The sequence below is a fragment of the Coturnix japonica genome, chromosome 3, assembly GCF_054131305.1.
Source record: "Coturnix japonica strain WE chromosome 3, WE-NBRP24, whole genome shotgun sequence".
Classification (NCBI taxonomy): Eukaryota; Metazoa; Chordata; class Aves; order Galliformes; family Phasianidae; genus Coturnix; species Coturnix japonica.
In genome coordinates, this window is record NC_140665.1 from 68,874,798 (window position 1) to 68,893,078 (window position 18,281).

Consider the following 18,281-nt stretch of genomic DNA (forward strand, 5'->3'; position numbering starts at 1 on the left):
AGAGCAGTGTTGCAGTAGGCCATTTTCTTATTTCACCTGTGCTAGACTGGAACAGAAAACCAAGGGCAACAAGGTTTTTTTTTTTCAAAGCCAAGATTTTAACTAAATCAATCCATCAGAATAAAAGTGAACATGATCTTCCTGCCTTTATGGAGCAATTGCATCAAAATTCAGTGATCAATATGTGCTCAGACACAAATGTTCCCACATAGACTTTAAGGAGCTTCAAACAGAATGGACGATTTTTTGTGGAGTGAAAAGACCGCTTAGCTGTAGAAAGAGAAGATAGGGAGGAATCAAAGCTTTTTCTTCTTCTAATCTATGCCTGAAACAGAATCAGAGCAAGTAAACTTCTCAAAAAAAACACAGAATTATAGAATATCCTGAGTTGGAAGGGACCCATAAGGATCACAAATACACAAACCTTGGATAAAAATGATCAAACAATATCTGACAAAAGCAGCTCTCAGACCACTGAAAATTTGACTTTGAAGCAGCATAGCAAGTTGGTAAGCCTTTAGTAAATGGCATATTTGCAGTTTAACCAGTCTGACACCAGCAACCAAAGGCCTTCACAAAATAGTTCCCAGAGAACACAAAAAAAGAGCACTGGATCTAACTTCTTATGCTCAGCTCTGCAGCAACATGTACAGACTGCTCCACAAAACACAATATTAATACAGAAATATGAGAATAATATTCAAAATTCCAAAAATACAAATTGCTCACTGTCAGAAATGGTGAGGTACAAAACTGCTCCTTGCCTTCAGTCACTTCCTTATTTACTCAGATGGTCCATATCTGTTGGAGTAGTGAGCTTGTTTTCATTTGTACGTGACATACATAATAATATATAAATAATACATAGTATGTAAAAATATTTACACATAAATATCTAAAAACACTCTTACATACATGTTTAGTTAGATATACATTTGAACACTGATGTAACTTCAAATTCTAGGAAAATATTTGAAAGACAGTTAAAAGTATTAAATTATAATTTAAATCTGTATATAACCTGTTTAACATTTAACATGTGTTTAAAAGAAAGCAATTAAGTCATTAAACAAGCATTAATATTATATATTATGTAAATACTGGGTAGAAGGGAGGTTTCTAAAATACTCAGAAACTTCAGAGAAATGGGGAGCAAATTGTAATTGGAGCCCAGAAACACAGTTTACATAGATAGGCAACTGAATAACAAAATTAAGTGAATGTGTTCTGTGGGCAGATAATAAATAGAAATAGGTATGCTTGGACATCAATTTACATGATGTTGAGGGATGAAACATCCTAAAATCCCTTTTATTTTTTGGAGACCAGAAATACACAATCTTCAAGGAAGGCCACATCAAATATCCTTTCTGCTCTGTAACTGAAGAGGAAGCCTAAACAATTAGCTTGGCTTAGATAAGTAAATTATGTGAAAACTAATTCTAAGAATAATGGGTTATGTGAACTGAACTGAGGAGTACAAATTGAAGAGACAGAATTGAATTGTTTCCTTTTAGCATAGTCATCTTAGGAGAACAGAAGAAATTCTGAAGGCATTCCTGGAATGAAAGCTACAAACTATAACAGCAATAATTCATTGAAAGATATTTGCTCATGTTAGTTTGTTAATATTTTAAAGAACCAGAGACTTCTTTCAGTTTTCTGAATTCACATAAAGTCATTTCAAGTTCAATAGCCTAGGGTATGTGGATCTTTAAAATAGTTGCAAATCACCAGTTGTGAAAGGTTAAATCCATCCTTCCATTTGTCTATCTTGATTTTCTTATACTCATCACTTATTTCAGCTACATCATTCCCAATCAACTTTTGTGAAATCTTCCAAATGGAAGATGAGCAATTGAACATTTTAATTTTTGCCTTCAAGAAATACTTTGGGTCCTCTAAGAATAAAGCATACTGTTTCAATACCTCAAACTCGCTCAGCAAAAATGCAAAGTGACAGTCGTCTTTATCTGTTTTTCTTTATTTCTAAAAGCAACTTTCAAAATAAACCTGTTTTCAAAAACCAGAAAGCAAACTGAATCAGTCCACAGTCAACACAAAAAAACAACTATTCCAAATTTTCTGCTCTCAAACATCGTTTTGCTAACTATCAGCAGCACCAGTTCCACACCTACTACATCAAAAAACAAAGAAATATCCCCTCCACTAGCACATAATTCTGAACTACGCAATTGCTCAACCACAGTGTTATCAGTCACCTCAATAAGCACAGTTATTACGTCTTGGAATACATCAGAATCATCTGAATTAAAGGCTGCATTCCCATGATGTTTCAGCAAGGCCAGCCTTGCTTTGCACAACACAATGCAAATATCTCCTATTCAGCTTACTTTGTCACTTTTCATCCTTAACTCTAACTTTGCAACTCATGTGCCAAAGCATGTCTTTACCTTCAGCTGTTTTTCTCACAGGGCTGTCCAGAAATCTGACACATTCTTGATAGTAAGAGTCATAAGCATTTCCTGCACTTCCTCACAATCACTACCAGACAGGGAGAATGGAAAGTTGGCACAGAGCAAACTAGCGTTCTTGTAGTTCCTTTCATTGCAACACACTCGAAAAGATGAACACTCAGGATGTCAAGGTCAACTAACAGAGAGCCACAGCCTCAGTGCACATGAGCTTACTCTACTTTACTCTTCTACTTTTTCTGAAAAACTATCAGCTATACTGTAAGTGCGGTGGTCAAATGTCAAATGTTATAGCAGAAAAGACCTTATCAGTCTTACCTTAAATTAAAACTTAAATATGTCATCCTACCCAACCTCTTTTATCACTGAGGCTAAACTCTCCAGGTAAAAAGCAAAGTGCAACAAGCAGCTTGTTAGGTAGTTGTACTTTAACTTTTCACACCCAATTCAGAAACATGTCTGAAGAAAACAAACCAACCAACAAACACCACAAAAAACACGTACATGCTAGTGCTGAAAAAAACACAACAATTTTGAAAAGGAGTGAATATCTATGCAGTCTTTCAAGCAAATTAACTGGTGAAGAACAATGGTCGACATTATTGCCAATTTTTCCTTCGCTGTTTGCACTGAATTTTTAAGGTAAGCAACACTATTGAGTATTGTTTTAGAGTTTCAGAAGAGAAGAATTACCATCTGAAATTACTATCTCTGCAATTCCACAATGATATTGCCTGAGCTCTTCTCAAAATTATCTTAAAATAGGCACCTTCATTAAGTGCAGTGTTTTATTCAGATCAATTTCCCATAGCATATTCATTTACTTTTATGTTCATCTGTTGCACACCTTTTTCTTTTCAGAAAATTGATTGTCCTTCTCAAATGTATCATAAAAGCTATTAGAAAAGTAAACGAACACTTAAGAAATCTTGGATTGGTTTCTTACACAGTTCAGGGAGCTCAGTTATGATTTGATATCTCAGTATTTTTTATTGCATGCATAATTTTAAGCCTGTGAAATCTTAACTAGCATCAGTGGAACAACTCACAGTCTTCAGTTCTTCCTTATTTAGTACCTAAGCTGATCTGTGTACAGGTTGCTCAAAATTACAAACACCCAGTTCCAAGACTATCTGCTTGGACTATAAACTCTTTCAGGCCCAAACTTTCTCCTTTGCAGCTTGTACTAAAAATAGCACCTCAGTGTTCTTGTAACAGTAAATAAACAGATCATAATCTATTGAATCCCCTTTGTAGCATCTACTCCTTTATTAAGCTTAACTTTTTCTTAGCTTCCAACTTTCTTAACTAATCCTTCATTTTGCAAGCAATGTTGCTTCTTCTTTGCTGCTTTTACCTATCACAATAAAAAAAAAAAAATCACACAATTAGCAAGAATTGAGATACTTCTTTCACAGATGAATATGTACATAAAATATTAACCACACTGTATTTATGTAACATACACTTATGAGTTTAATAGGTGAATGTTTCCCTATTGCATGTAAAAACACAGCTTATTCTTCTCATAACTAGCATGTTATATCTTGCTCATTTTTATCTAATTTTAAGCTTGTCTGTCCTAAATCACTCATAAGTCATGGCCTCTGGAGTCTCCTGTGCACTGAAAAACAGATCCATCAACACCAACTGCATGAAATATGATTAAGAGGCTCATTACATGATTCTTCTGAACAAGTTCTATACAAATTCTCAGAGAAAATGTCACATAACATCAATCATTAAAAACTGAGCCTGCACTAATACATCTGCTCAATAAAATCCATCTAAATATTTCTTTCTTTAAGCATTTACCACACAACTGAAATGAGTTCTGAAAAATGAAAATGTCAGCAATAAATCACAGTTTATGAAAATATTCCGTTAAATAAATTAACAGAAATACACAAAAAAAAAACCAAACAAACAAGAAAACCCACAACAACACAAGAACAAGCAGCAAAAATACAGTTTCATATTTCATATGCAATACTGAAGGCTCACATGTTACTGTTGGCAAAGTAAGTATCACTGAGCCTCTGGTGTCTCTTTCAGAAATCATTCAGAGTGATACACTGCACCTAAAAGCATACCAAATCAACCACATATGTAACACATGTCTGGGATTTATATTTATACCTATATAAATATATATACCTATATAAATATATTTATATCTTTTATTTGTATCTGGTAATACATAGATATGAATATCTTAGAGTCTATAGAAACAAGTAATGAAAATGGAAGTAGAGAGCTACCCTACGTTATCGTTTGTAGGAACTAAGGATGTGATTTGTGCACATTTATCAGGTGCTGCTCAGCAAGAACAAAGCAATTTTCTCAGTTGTAACAAGACACAGAGTCCTTACTCCCAGTCAAAATAACCAAAAAGAAACATTTTCTTGCTGGCAAGTTACATTTTTGGCTGAATATGTATGAAATGGAATATATATTGTGATGGTCCGACTTTTAATAGTCAGTGTACTTCTTTTTTTCTCTAACGTTTGTTTAGATGCACAAGCATGATTTGATACACAAGAAGTGTAGACTGTAGCATAATATTCCTAGTGAACTGATGTAACATCACTAATAAGACATATTGAAAAGTAGCTAAAGTTACGCTGTAGAAACAAAATAATTCTTCAGTTTTCATGTGTAACCTCATATCAGAACTAAAGGAAATTAAGTAAACTACCACAGCTACAGAAACCTTAACGGTTCGAACGTTTCATAAGAAATGAGTCACTATAGTTGATCCTGAATGCCAAAATTATTTTCATTATGGTAGAAGAAAGAAAACTGAATTGCAAGGAGGACCACGCCATGCAACACACCGCTGAAATCTGCAGTAATGCACAGCCTGTCCTACCATTAGTTTTTCTTAAACAGGCCTGCTGTTTGGAACACAAAAAAAGCAGCATAACTGAAAACAGATTTTATCCAGCATCTCCAGTTAAGCATAGGAAAGTATGAGTCATATTTGCAAATTTTGGTTTAAATTGGTTTAATGCTTCCCATCAAATGCATAAGCCTATTGTTCCTTCGATGATTTTAGCAAGCGATATCAAAATCAAGCCCAAAATAAAACTGAAATAAAAGTCAGCTCTTGAGCTAGCACTAACTGCCACAATGTGCTTCACGTAGGACACTTTGAAGGAGGGCTAAAATTAAAAGTGTACTTCATACATCAAGACGTTTCCTACTTCAACGTATGACAGCCATAACTTAATAGCTGTACAGGAGAATTTAATGTAAAAGAAGTAACACAGCGTTAGTTATTACAATTAGCTTTTTAAGAAGGTAGTCATTATATAATGTGTCATTAGACAATGAAATCCAAATGTGCCAAGCAATAGTAAACTGCAATAATTACCTTTTGTCTTCTACTCTGAAGACTAACTGCAGAAGTATACTTGTTAAATACAAAGTCTAATGTTGCAATCTGAGATGGTTCATTTTATTAGTATTTATACTTACATACCTTTCATATCTGGCCCATTTTATATAGGTTGAACTAGACATTGTTCACATCTTTACAAAAAGAAACTTGTTTTTCCATTATGAGTATAAACCTATTATAACTATAGCATAAGTTTGCTAAAGAAGATCCCATACCTCCCACTGACTATTTGAAACCTGAAAAATAAAACCAGCTCACTGAAGATTTTTTCTTTGACTACCCACACCATTTAATGAGAAAACCTACAACAGTACTTAAACATTAATTATTTGCTAAATAAAAGAAGAATGTCTTGATTAATCAAGCATCTGTTAACATTATAGTCATTTGTGACAGGAGCTTTGCCCTCCATCAACTATCTACCTCCTTTTGAGCAAATAACTCCATAAAAATCATCTTTTCATTTTATTTTTAGAAAGCTACGGTTGTCTGTTCTCATTTATTCTTGGATTTTTCCTGCATTTCTGACAAAAAAAAAAAAAAACAACAAAAAAAACCACCAGACCAAAAATAATAGACCACAATTATGTCAATTTAACTATTCTCATTAATTTTATAGGCTTGTTAACTACCCTTTTTGAGTAGAAATCAAACTCTGGAAAGATAGATACTTAGATGTCATGTTTGAGAGCTTCTAAAAACATAGGTGTGTCCTAATATCAAGCAACACTGACTTCAAATGAGCTTTACATACATGTCACCCACCTTCATAGGCGATACGCTATTATGAAAGACCAGGATTTTATTTCAGCCATAGCTGAGAATATCTCATACGTCTGAGACTGTAAACGGTTTACTAGACTGAATTTCGTGTTATCACAAACACATTCATTTTGTTTTATACATATGAAAGTAATATTGATACAAAGGACAAGCTCCAACCTTCAGTGTGCCACAAAACAGATTTCCAGAAAGCCTCCTGACAAAATTAATCAAAGGCCTTTAAAAATGAAGATAGGCAAAATAGGAAAATAAGAGAGGATCTTTTTTTTTAATCTTTGCCTGGATAAATGAGCAACAGAAGCTGGAGAGGGAAATAAATAAATAAATAAACAAACAAAAGCAATCCACATGAGAAGAACAGTCCAATTTTCACAAGGGAGACATGATTCCAGTGGAGCATCTCAGTCTTGCATATCTAACACATACAAAGGCAATCTGGACAGGAGTGAGGCCACTGAGGCTACAAAGCTCCCTGAGACAAAACTATTCCAGCAAGTAAGGACACAGGCAACATGTGATTAACTATTACATTATTGTATAATATGAGTGACTGAATAATAGCCTGGAAAACTCAGTGTAGAGTGACACACATGAGAAAAAAAAATCCTAAATTTGGAAATGATTGTTTCCCAACCTATCCTTACAGCTCAAAAGAGAAGTCTTAGAGTACATGAGTTTCACAAAAGCATCAGTTCAGTGTTCAGCAATGGTTAAAGAAAAAAAAAAATGTTTTTAGGCAAGAGAGAACAAAATGGTAAACAACTCAATACCATGCAGCACTCTACACTTTGCCTACCACTTAATGTAATTCTGTTACTCTTACCTCACAAAAAAATACAGCTGGAAAATACCCAAGGAAGGGCAAAAATAAAATCAAGAAGATGTAACAGATTCCATTTGAGTATCACCTGAGTAAATAAGAAGTTTCCAACTTGGAAAAGAGACTGTTCAGTGCTGTGATAAGAACACCTAGGAAATGATGCTTTGTCATCTTTTCCAAAAGAAGAAAAATCCAATAAAATTTGTATAAGTCTGATTCAAAACAAACCAATTTATTTACACTAATGCCATGGATCTCTTGTCAGAATATGTAGTAAATAGACCTTGTATGGGATCAATGGGAAACAGCATCAAAGCTTGGATGAGACCAGCATTCAGGGTTACTGAATAGAAAGAAATTACACTCTCCATTAGAAATGCCCAAGCCAAACACTGCTGAAGAGTTCTCAGGGATGCATTAAGTTCAGCCTGTTTTCGCTCTTTTTCGATAAGTTTCACAATAGCTACTACTGAAGTAGCAGTCTGACACAACAAGGCCATCCTTATGTTCTCATCTAATGCTATTAATGATATCTCCCTCTTTTGAGCCATTAGCTATAAAAAAGAGATCACTGAATTCACTGGTCACTTGTACATTAGGTCATCCAGTAAGTTGAAACTTAGGTTTCAGAGTTCTAAATTGAATATGGGTTGTCTTAGGCAGATTAACTGCCAACACAGCTAAACAACCAGCAGCATTTTACTGTTCATGACAGTCAAATGTAGAGGTCCCACTGCTTAAATCCAGCCTTTTATTAAATGAAGGCCTACAGTGACATGAATTCAACTAGCTGACACTGTATCTCAGGCTACTAAAATGAAGTTAACATGGTGCAAAAAAAAGGTACTAGTAACAATACAGCAATTGATTTTTATTATTTTTATTTTATAAAGAAAGATAATTTCCTCTAAAACTTCTAACAAGAATAATGTGCAACAGAAAATGTAAGACCACGTGCAGTGTGGTGGACTTCTAGTACAAATGAAGAGGAACGCAAGAAATTTCCACCCCGTGTACACTTTATAAGATGTAGATCACGTTTTTAGCTCTTCAGCAGTCTTGTCTCTTTCCTAGGATACTTCTCATGGCATGTTAGTCTTACTCATTGAAGCTAGGAGTGACACACTGCCCAAATAATTCTCTCAGGTGGTTTGAGCACAAGGTGTTTTCAGCTTTGCTACACCCACAGAATAATAGCTTTAATTTCTCCTGAGGTTGTGTAGGAAGATACGAATAGAGACTGAAAAAATATAGGAATTATCTATTGCATCCAACAACATTCTAAGATAGGAGGTTTCTTTAATAGAATAGAGGGATGCAGAATAAAATATGTATGTAACACTTCCATACCACAGCCCTGCTCCAATAAGTTGGCTTTCCATTGTCAGGCACAGCAACACAGAAAAGGCAGTGGAGCCCAGCTTCAGGATGCTTGCCATAGAAGCACAATAAAATTGAACAGAGACAGCACAGAGAAGCAAAGGAGAAGACTTTTGTCCTTCTTTTAAATAGAAGAAGCTCATCAGTTGCACAGTTACCAATCACCAGATGCTGTTATAATAATAATTTAATTAGTCTCTTATGGCCTACCTCACTAACCATAGAGTTGATTCTGCCACAATTGCTTTATAGGGAAATCAAAAAAGAAAACGAAAAAAAATTGAGAGGATGACTCAGAGAACAAGACACCACGTTGCCTACCATCCACCAGTGGCAGAATTGCAATTAATTCATTTTTGTACTATGAGAATTACAACAGAAACATACGTACTCCGACAATAATAACAACTGTAGGGAATTTGAAAACAGAATTCATAAAAGATTATTGTAAATGCTTGTGATTGCACCCAGGCTGCCCTGCTGTGGGAATTCTGTCTGCATCAATGGAAGACTGCTTCAGAACCTCACAGAATGAAGAATCACTAACTGCAGAGATAAAGATGAATAAGATGTTCTAGAATTGCAATTTTTTAAATATAGAATTAGTCTATTGACTTAGAATGTTGTATTTCAAAATCATTACAATGCTTGGGTTCAAGTTATAAGTAGATAATAGGCACATAGGAACTCACTTTACGTTAACTCCTTGTAAATAGCAGCAATATCCTTATAAAAGCTATAGTTAAATTATTTGATTGAAGAACCAACAATAATTAAAATTAAGATGGTGAATCTAACAAAAAAAGTTCATAAGTTTGGGGGGGTGCGGGGGTGGGTGAGAATTAAGAGTAGTTTAGAAAAAAAACAGATGCCACAATGAATCCATGTGACTGAGATCTAACAAAGCCATGTTCGGTAATTAAAACAGATTAAATACTTCAATTTCTCAACTATAGCATAATTTCCAGCTAAGAAATGAAAGGAAATTGATCAAAGGAAAAAAATAAAGAAATACTTGCCAACTTAGAAAGCTAATAGTGAGGGTAATGACCTCTTTTTGAACAAAAGTCTCAGTACTGAACAGATGCTACCAGAACCAAAGAATTTATTCGAACCAACATGAAAAGCTAACATTTTAAAGATTACCTGGGAAAAGGATTTCTATATCAGCATCACTTCCAGGTTATGATAGCATATCAGTACTACAGGACCTTAAATCTATCCCTAAGTTAGGGAGAGAGCCTTTTCCTCTTCCTGACTCACGTAACAAAACATCAGAAACAATTTTCTCCATATAGTCAGAATCTGTCTATAAAAATAAGAGCAATCAACACTGCTATGTACATTGGAATTCTGTGTAGAGAGATGAAAGATAGCACAGAAAAACTCTGAGAACAAACTGTTTAACAATCAGCTGTGACAGCTATAAATACCAAGACAGTAAAGACAGTACACAAAATTAGTATCCATTTGGTTAGTTTAAAAGGATTCTTTTAAGAACTGAAAATGCTTACTGTGGGGGAAAAAACAAAACAAAACAAAAAACAAAAACAAAACAACACAGGGTGCTACTGACATTTTATAATAGATTAGAAATATTAATAGAATGATTAGTTTTCTGAGTCTGTTCTAGTTAATTGATATAACGACTCATTCAGGTAACATAAAAAACGTACAATTTTCTGAGACAAAAAATTAAAAAATATCAAGTCTTTTAACTATAAACATCCCCAAGTAAAAAATAAGGAAGGAGAAAAGAATTGTTTTGACCAAAAAAAACAAGGCATTTTCTACAAGAAAAGCTTGAGCTTACATAATCACCTGCCAGCACTGAAAATGCTGACAAATGAAGTCATGCAGCAACATTACATTTTGCTTCCAGAGGGGAAAATAATGGAAGAATATTTTATTTGGATATTACTTATATTGCTAGAGCTATCAAAATGCACATATAATCACTAGATCACTAAGTCAAGCTTCTTGTCACACTGCAATGTTCAGGATAGTCAGCTGGACTCAGACGTTGAAAGTCCTTTCAGACAGAACAGTTCCATTTTCAATTCTGATATTTCAGCACAGCCAAAACTACAAGATCAATTATACCATCTAGAAGACAGGATAGCAGGCTACTCCAGGTCAAATCCATTGTTTGTTGAAGGTCAGTTCCCTATTTTGTCTCAAAAAAAAATAAATGAAGAATTTATCTGAGCCAAAGAAAAAAATGATAGTAAGACAATATCTGACATCCAACACTCTTCTGCATACATATGTGCTGCTTATCTGACTTCTTAATCTCAAAATAAGAAAGGACAACCTCAGCAGTTAACTTAAATCAAAATAGACACAGAATATGTAAAAAAACATAACTGGGATCTCTATGAAGCTAATATTCAGCCACTTGTACAGATTATTTTATGAAAGTGGTGAAAAAGAAAACCAAACCAAATACCTGTTTTGACAGAGCCTTTTGGACACCTGAGCACACTTCTGAGGTAATCTATAAAACAATAAGTATTGGATGACAGTCCGTCCAAATAGAGCTCAAGGTAGGCTAGTATATTAATCATCACTAAGAGCTACAGATTTCTGAAGCTAGCAAGCTTGTTGTGTCACAGTGATGTATACTGTTGTCATCTGAATTTTATTCAAGGCAATTCTGACATTTAATGTTCTCAGAATCCTATCCCCTACAGTCCAGTGCTAACATGAAAAAAATCTCTCAAAAATTAGTGAAATGTCAATTTCTCACTGAAATTACTTCAGCATGGTTAGAAAATCTGCAAGGTTATTCCAACATTCCTCCAAGAAAAACCAGGAAACGCTAAAGGTAGAACTCATCTTTATGTAAATTTAACAGCTAAAATTGAAGCTGTTAAATCTAGTCTTTATGACCAGTGGATATAAATCTTGCACCATCTTCCAGATGGTGACTCAACTAATTCTATATAAATCTCCTATCCTACTTTACCAACCACTGGAGATGCCAATCTCTCTTCACTGACTCTGAATAAAAATTGGCATAATTCTCCTGATTCTTAGAAAATAAAAACCTGGATAGTATAAGTTAGGTAACATCTCCCCAGCTATGAAAACATTTATAATCCCAGTTTAGATTCACAACACTTAATCAACCCTTAGTCTTTCCTACATGATTAGAATCAGGAATGTAGCATGTTGCCATTTTTTGCCATATTCTTACAAAGCATAAAAGCTTAATTTTTTTAACACAGCTTTTTGTCCATTTATCACCAAAATTGTTTGGCTGAGTCCCGTATTTATAGCTGATATTTACAGTTTGGAAGTTTCTACTTGTTTTTCTTTCCTATCACGTGTATGTGTGCATGTAATAAAGTTGTAATACTTTACCTGATGCAAGTAATCTTGAGTTTTATAAAAATTCAATTTTATTTTGTTCAGTATGATATGGATAACCATTCTCCCCCGAGCACTCAGAGTAATTTTTAATATTACTATAAGAAAGAAAGAAAAAATCTTTAGACTTACTCGAAAGTAGTCACTACAGGCTGCCAAGACTGCCTTATGTGCATGGAATTTCTGCTCTTCAGCAATAAGGGTGATATCGCAAAGTATGCCATCACTTCTTTGTTGGTTCAGAGCTGCCAGAACAGCATCATTATGGGAGCTTGACTGACAAAGCCTCTGACCTGTCAACATTTCTTGAACGCTGAAAGGGGGAAATATTTTGTAAGTAAACATAGGAAAGCAATATGCAACAATTCTATAAGCAATATATATCAATGTTTTCTAAGAATGTTTGATATTTTTTTGAAGTACAGTTATGGATCCTATCAGGTAAAATCTTTACATGGCACATCCATTTCAAGAAAATCACAGTTTAGCAGTGTTATAAAACTTGATTACATACTCAAAAATCTCAGCCAGCTGCGCTCAGAATTAACTTAAAACCATTTAAGAGTTAAATGAGAGGAATAACACCCTACATGAATGAAGTGACAGAAAATCTTAATTGATTATTTGTGAAGTGTGCCTGTATGTGATTAGATCTACTCAAAAGCATGAAGACTTTGATCTCAAGTGGCCTGTTTAAGTCTGATATTGGATTACTTGAAGTTTTCAGATTATTTGGGGTCATTCACATTTATAAAGCAGTGGGTTTTTTGTTGTTGTTGTTGTTGTTGTTCTTTTGTTTGTTTTAACACTGAAGCCTTCCACCACCTCTGAATATCAGATTGCATGAATGCAAGACTTCTGTGTTAACCAACCTAGCACTGCTTGGTTTCAGCTTCCTTTTCTATCACAAAAGAAAGAGACAATATAAATGCAGATGTATTTCTACACGCAAATACAGTCCTAAATAAATACAGAGACAAAAGAAAAAAAAATCTGCAGAGCCTCTTTGAGACAAAACAATACAGTTCATCAGAAATCTGAAAGACTATACCAGTTTATAGTGTCTGAGAAGCTGGATCCTTACAGGAAATGAGTTTACAGAGTTATCTTGAATAACTCAATTTTTAATTCCAGAATAGGTAAGCTATCATATTTCCACTAAAATCATGCAGTTCACTACATACACAAGCTAAGGCAGCAGCTGTGTGACTGCTAAATTCTCCTTTCCCACCAACACTTACTTACTATGCTACCATACATCCCACTCTTACACCTTCAGCTTTTACAAACTAATGCAGATTTTGTGTTAAAAAAAAAAAAAAAAAAAAAAAAGGAAATTATTTCTAACAAGTATTTCTCTTCTGTAATTTCTACAGTAAAACAACTGCATCAAACTATTGTTTTATGGAGGCAATGCTACCAGCATTGAAAAAAATGAATAGTAAACTACTACAACTATATTCTTCCTGCAGTCTTCAGCAACAACAAATAATCTGTAATGAAAGATAAACTATCAGTTATGCTACTAATTCCTGAAGAACTGCAGAATATGGTCTCCTCAACCTGGTTTTCCTCTTCTGTATTAACTGTAAAAACCTTTTTTTCTTCCTAGGAGAACTGAGAATATAATAAGATTGGAAGATTAACTGTGCCAGCATTATAACCTAATTATACCTGGAGATGACTTCTCTCTATTTCTGTTCAGAAGAGGAATGTTACAGTACGTTAGCAATATCAGGCAGACCACTGAGATCCCAGATCAGTCCATGAGCATTAACTACTCTCCAAAATAGAACAGTGGATGAAACTACCAGCATATTAGAATAAAGTTCCAAAGAAAAGCAACTGGATAAATAAATTCTGATGAAATGCTTTTTTCCCTGACAGTGCTCTCAGAAACTAATTAAATCATAAATATCAAAGTCTCTGGACTAGCAAGGAAATATGAATGACTAAGACTCAGGAAGAAGGAGAAAGGCAAAATGAGAAATTCTGGAAGGCTGAAAGATGAATTTGGAAAGAATGCTTGAAATCATTTGAATGAACTGAAAGATCAACATGTATCCTGAATACTGGAACACTACAAACATCAAAAATGATCACCAGGTATCATTTCAGGTACATACATGTAAAATAGTAGTTGTTCTCACAATCAAAAATTCCAAGTATAAATAAGACCATAAGCGAGATAATAAATGAAAAGACTGAGATAAAATCAAACTCTAGCACATTTTCCTTTGCTAGACATAAGTAGCAGCAAGAAAGCAATCTCTTGCAGATTATAATGTGAATAATGAGCAATAAAGATATTAATTTCACATTTTGCTGCTAACTGATGCTTTAGTAAACATCACACTAATTGGGAATGACTTACTATATGCTATCAAGTACTATACCTCAGGCACCTCTCAGATGGCATCTTTCAGTTTTGCTCTTCTGAACATCAAAGCTTATAATCCCGTAGAGAAAGCTGCAAGCATTCCAGCTAGAAAGAGAGAAAGGAGAGGCGCATCAAAATTCAAGGCATACACAGCCTCAGCCTTAAAGATTAATACTTTTAGAAGACGCAATTCAAAAGTGACTTTTTTTCAATTCTTCTACTGCAGAAAGATATATATCACATAGATTAGGTGCCTGTGAAATTGTATTGGCAAGACGGATTGTAGTCTGAAAGTGGCCTTTCTTCTAGTCTTCTCTAAGAACACAACGCAAGGGAAGCACAGTTTGCAAACTCAGAACAGAGTATTATCTTAACAGGGTAGAAAAGGGGTGAGGAAAGTAACATTCCATTAACAACAAGAACAAAAAAACATAATCAGTTTTTAGTGTGGGCCAGAATCATCTACTGCCACTCGCTTATTTGAATAATAAGCAGCTATGAAAATCTTACACCTATCACAGTACAATCTCACAGCCCTTTATAGGGTCCAAGAGGTTTTCCATACACCAAAACACACTTTTTGACTGCATTAATTTTCCCTAAAGACACAACTGGGAGGCGTAGTAGAGAGAAGTTTATTGTGTGTATTTGGAAAAGGAACTTTTCTTCCCTCGTAGCAACTGCTCTTGATCAGCTTATCAATACTGAAACACCACAGACAGCTTTTGTACTGTTACTCATGAGACAAAGTCCAGTTCTTTACTTATTTGATTTGTCCTTAATGGTATCCTTCAAGATCTTATGCTGACTAGCAGCTTTACTTTGACAGCCACTGCACTAACTTCAGGGAAACTGTGAGGGAGAGATGTGTAAAGGTACAATTAAACCATCATCTACTTCTCAGATAACAAGAAACCGAAGAAAGAATATTAATCCTGCTCCCATTCTCCAGTTTGTCATACAGACAAAACTACAGCTTCTGCTTGCCAGAGAGGCATCGTGACATACTTTTCTGCAAATGCTGTTGACTGTCCCACAGCAGTAGAGTGAACAAGTAGTAACACACAATAGTTATGAATTCTAAAGGCTGACAACTTTGTTAAAATGGATTTTCTTGAAGTCAACACACAGTATGTTCTTGAGAATTCCCTGTAGATTTCAAGTACTTCCTCCAATCTGCAGTAGGAGTAACAGCCACTCAGTTGAGATAAAATCATGTGTTCAGTTAGGCACGTCAGCCTAACTGGGCCCTAGAGGCTACTAAGCACTTTCTCTTGATCAAAAGCACTACAAGAAACACGGCTCAACAAAATGTTAAAACTTCTCAAAAAAACACCCCAAATTTCATCAGTTTACCCTCCTCCCTACCTACTGAGGCACAGTAAAAATGAGTATTCATGTACTGATGAATTCCCCTGAAAAAAACACAGCTCAAGTCACTTTTTTTGTAAGCATAACTGGAACAGTGAAAAACATTAATACATTTTTCTTCCTCATCATCTCCAAAACAATTCATTTCTTAAAGTTAAATCATTCTGCCATACACTGCTTCTCCAACAAATGCCAGTGCATGTCTCAACATTTTTTATTTTTAAATCAACATCACGTATAGAAGAATATCAGTATGAAAGTCATTTGATCTATAACGCATCATTCTTATTTAGATATATAGCTTTGATTAATGCAGCTTAACATTTTTAATCACTGAAAATTATCTATAAAAAAAAAGGGGGGGGGAAGGCATTTTCTTTTTTTTTTTTTTCTGTTTCAGAAAGCTGGATTCATCTTTAAGTAAACTTTCATTGGTATATAAGGAAACTCTCAGTGTCAGAATGTTTAAAATACATTATTGTCTTTCTACTTAACTTCTTTAAGTAATTAAATCGGTTTAAAAGATTAGATTATACATTTAAGGATAAGAATTTCAGTTTAAACGGAAAAACTTTAATTCCACCTAAATCCTTCTGTTCCAGTGAAATACTCCATTGTGCTGGAAAGATTAACAGGAAAATATAGGCCAAACAGAAAACACTCACTAGATCTTAGGTTTGAGATACAACCTGAATGTTTCATAATACCTCTGGATTTTTGCATACTGTTTCTCTGAGACATTCACTTTTTACAAGGCTACCACTGTTATTATTAGATTTCATAACATTTTTGCTTTTCATTTGTACACAACCTAAAAGAGTGTAAAAGTTTTAAAACAGAGAAGCTAGTAATGATCAGTTGAAAGCGAGTGTTGAAAGAACACAATAGTAATATGGAGGGAGACTTGAAGTTTTCCATGAAAACACAGAACGTGCAAGGATTTCAAAGATGTTAATACACTTCTCTTGCTTGCCTAGAAGACACTATTTTTCCCTTTAACATCACTGAGAACTGACAGACTTTTCTGATTCCGTACAAAAAGTTTCAAGAGCTTCACAACTGTGAGGAAAGCTACTGCTGTCCAATGCTGTCCCTGACACTATAACTCTGTTCAACTGTGAATTTTTCATCTCATTTAGCACCTGAATACAGTGGCTTCCATAAGAAAACACTCAAAGTACCAAACAAAACAAAAAAGAACCTCTTAGACTTAGTAATAAAAAAAAATAATAATAATACTGAGGGAGAAAGAAAATGAAAAATTGGATTTGTTGGGAAAAACATGAGTCAGTCAAAACAAGGAAATATTCAGCAAAACCTGTAAACTAACTAAATAAGTAAAAGCACATCAAAATCAGAACATTATACTCCCTTGATTACATACAATCTGTTTTCCTGTGAGACTGGACATGTCATTGCTATCTTCAGGTTTTCAACTAATGCCAATTAGAATCATGGATTTTATTGTTTATCACTATCAAATTACCACAAATCATTAAGATTTTAAATCATTAATATAAAATGAAATCACAGAGGTGAAGGATGTACATTCAGAACTACTACTATATGTTCATATTCATATGCATTCTCTAAGTATCTGAACACACCAGCATCCAAAACACTTCCTCTGAAGAGGTGTTCAGATGAAAATAAATGCTAGGCTTATGGTTGTCTGTGTAACTTAAGGCTTATTTTATACACACTACTATTTGAGCAAGAGGTAGGGCATGCTGCTGATAAAATCATATGCAGGCAAAACTGAACACAGTAGCATACTACACATGAACAAGGAAACAGTTTGCAGTTCCACTCAAAACCATGCATTTGGACTTCAATAAATTTCATGAACTTGCTTTTTTCCAACTGCATGTAATAGTGACACCATTCTGTATCACTATCTAGCTTTTCAAAGCCAGTTTCTGTTTCTATCATTTAACCTATGATACTAATCATTTATCCAGCAAAAGGCCATTCCATACAGCTGACCTATGTGTCATTATTAGAGTATGGCTGGGAGAACAACACTATAATTTATCTTCTCACCTTTCTAAAAAGCTTGGGAAAAAGTACACAAAGCTCTCTCAAAGCAAAGCAACTAAATCATACATTATGTCTGCAGTCATTATAAAGAGTTGATGTGAAAGCTCTATGGCATTTTAGTTTAAATGCACGGTACTGCTGGCATGAAACTGACAAAGCATGATTTCAAGACTTTTCCTGCAGAACTCAAGAACAGACAAGACAGGGAGACTTCGTATTTTGTTATTGAATTTTCATTTGGAATTTCATTTGCATTAAGTGAATTTTTAAAAATAAGCTTAAAAATCTGATCTTTAA

The 18,281-nt window shown here is 34.4% G+C and overlaps 1 protein-coding gene across 5 annotated transcripts in view; it reads right to left on the minus strand.

Annotated features, from left to right (window-relative positions):
• KLHL32 (kelch like family member 32) overlaps positions 1 to 18,281 on the minus strand; it is a 103,225-nt gene that overhangs the window by 72,605 nt on the left and 12,339 nt on the right. For all 5 annotated transcript variants that reach the window (XM_032443448.2, XM_015858869.3, XM_085541891.1 and 2 more), the window contains exons 2-3: positions 14,590 to 14,678; positions 12,326 to 12,506 (exon numbers count right to left, since the gene is read on the minus strand). In XM_032443448.2, coding sequence (XP_032299339.1) covers positions 12,326 to 12,506; positions 14,590 to 14,612 — 204 coding nt within the window. In that variant the 5' untranslated portion in view covers positions 14,613 to 14,678. The remainder of the gene's footprint in view (positions 1 to 12,325; positions 12,507 to 14,589; positions 14,679 to 18,281) is intronic.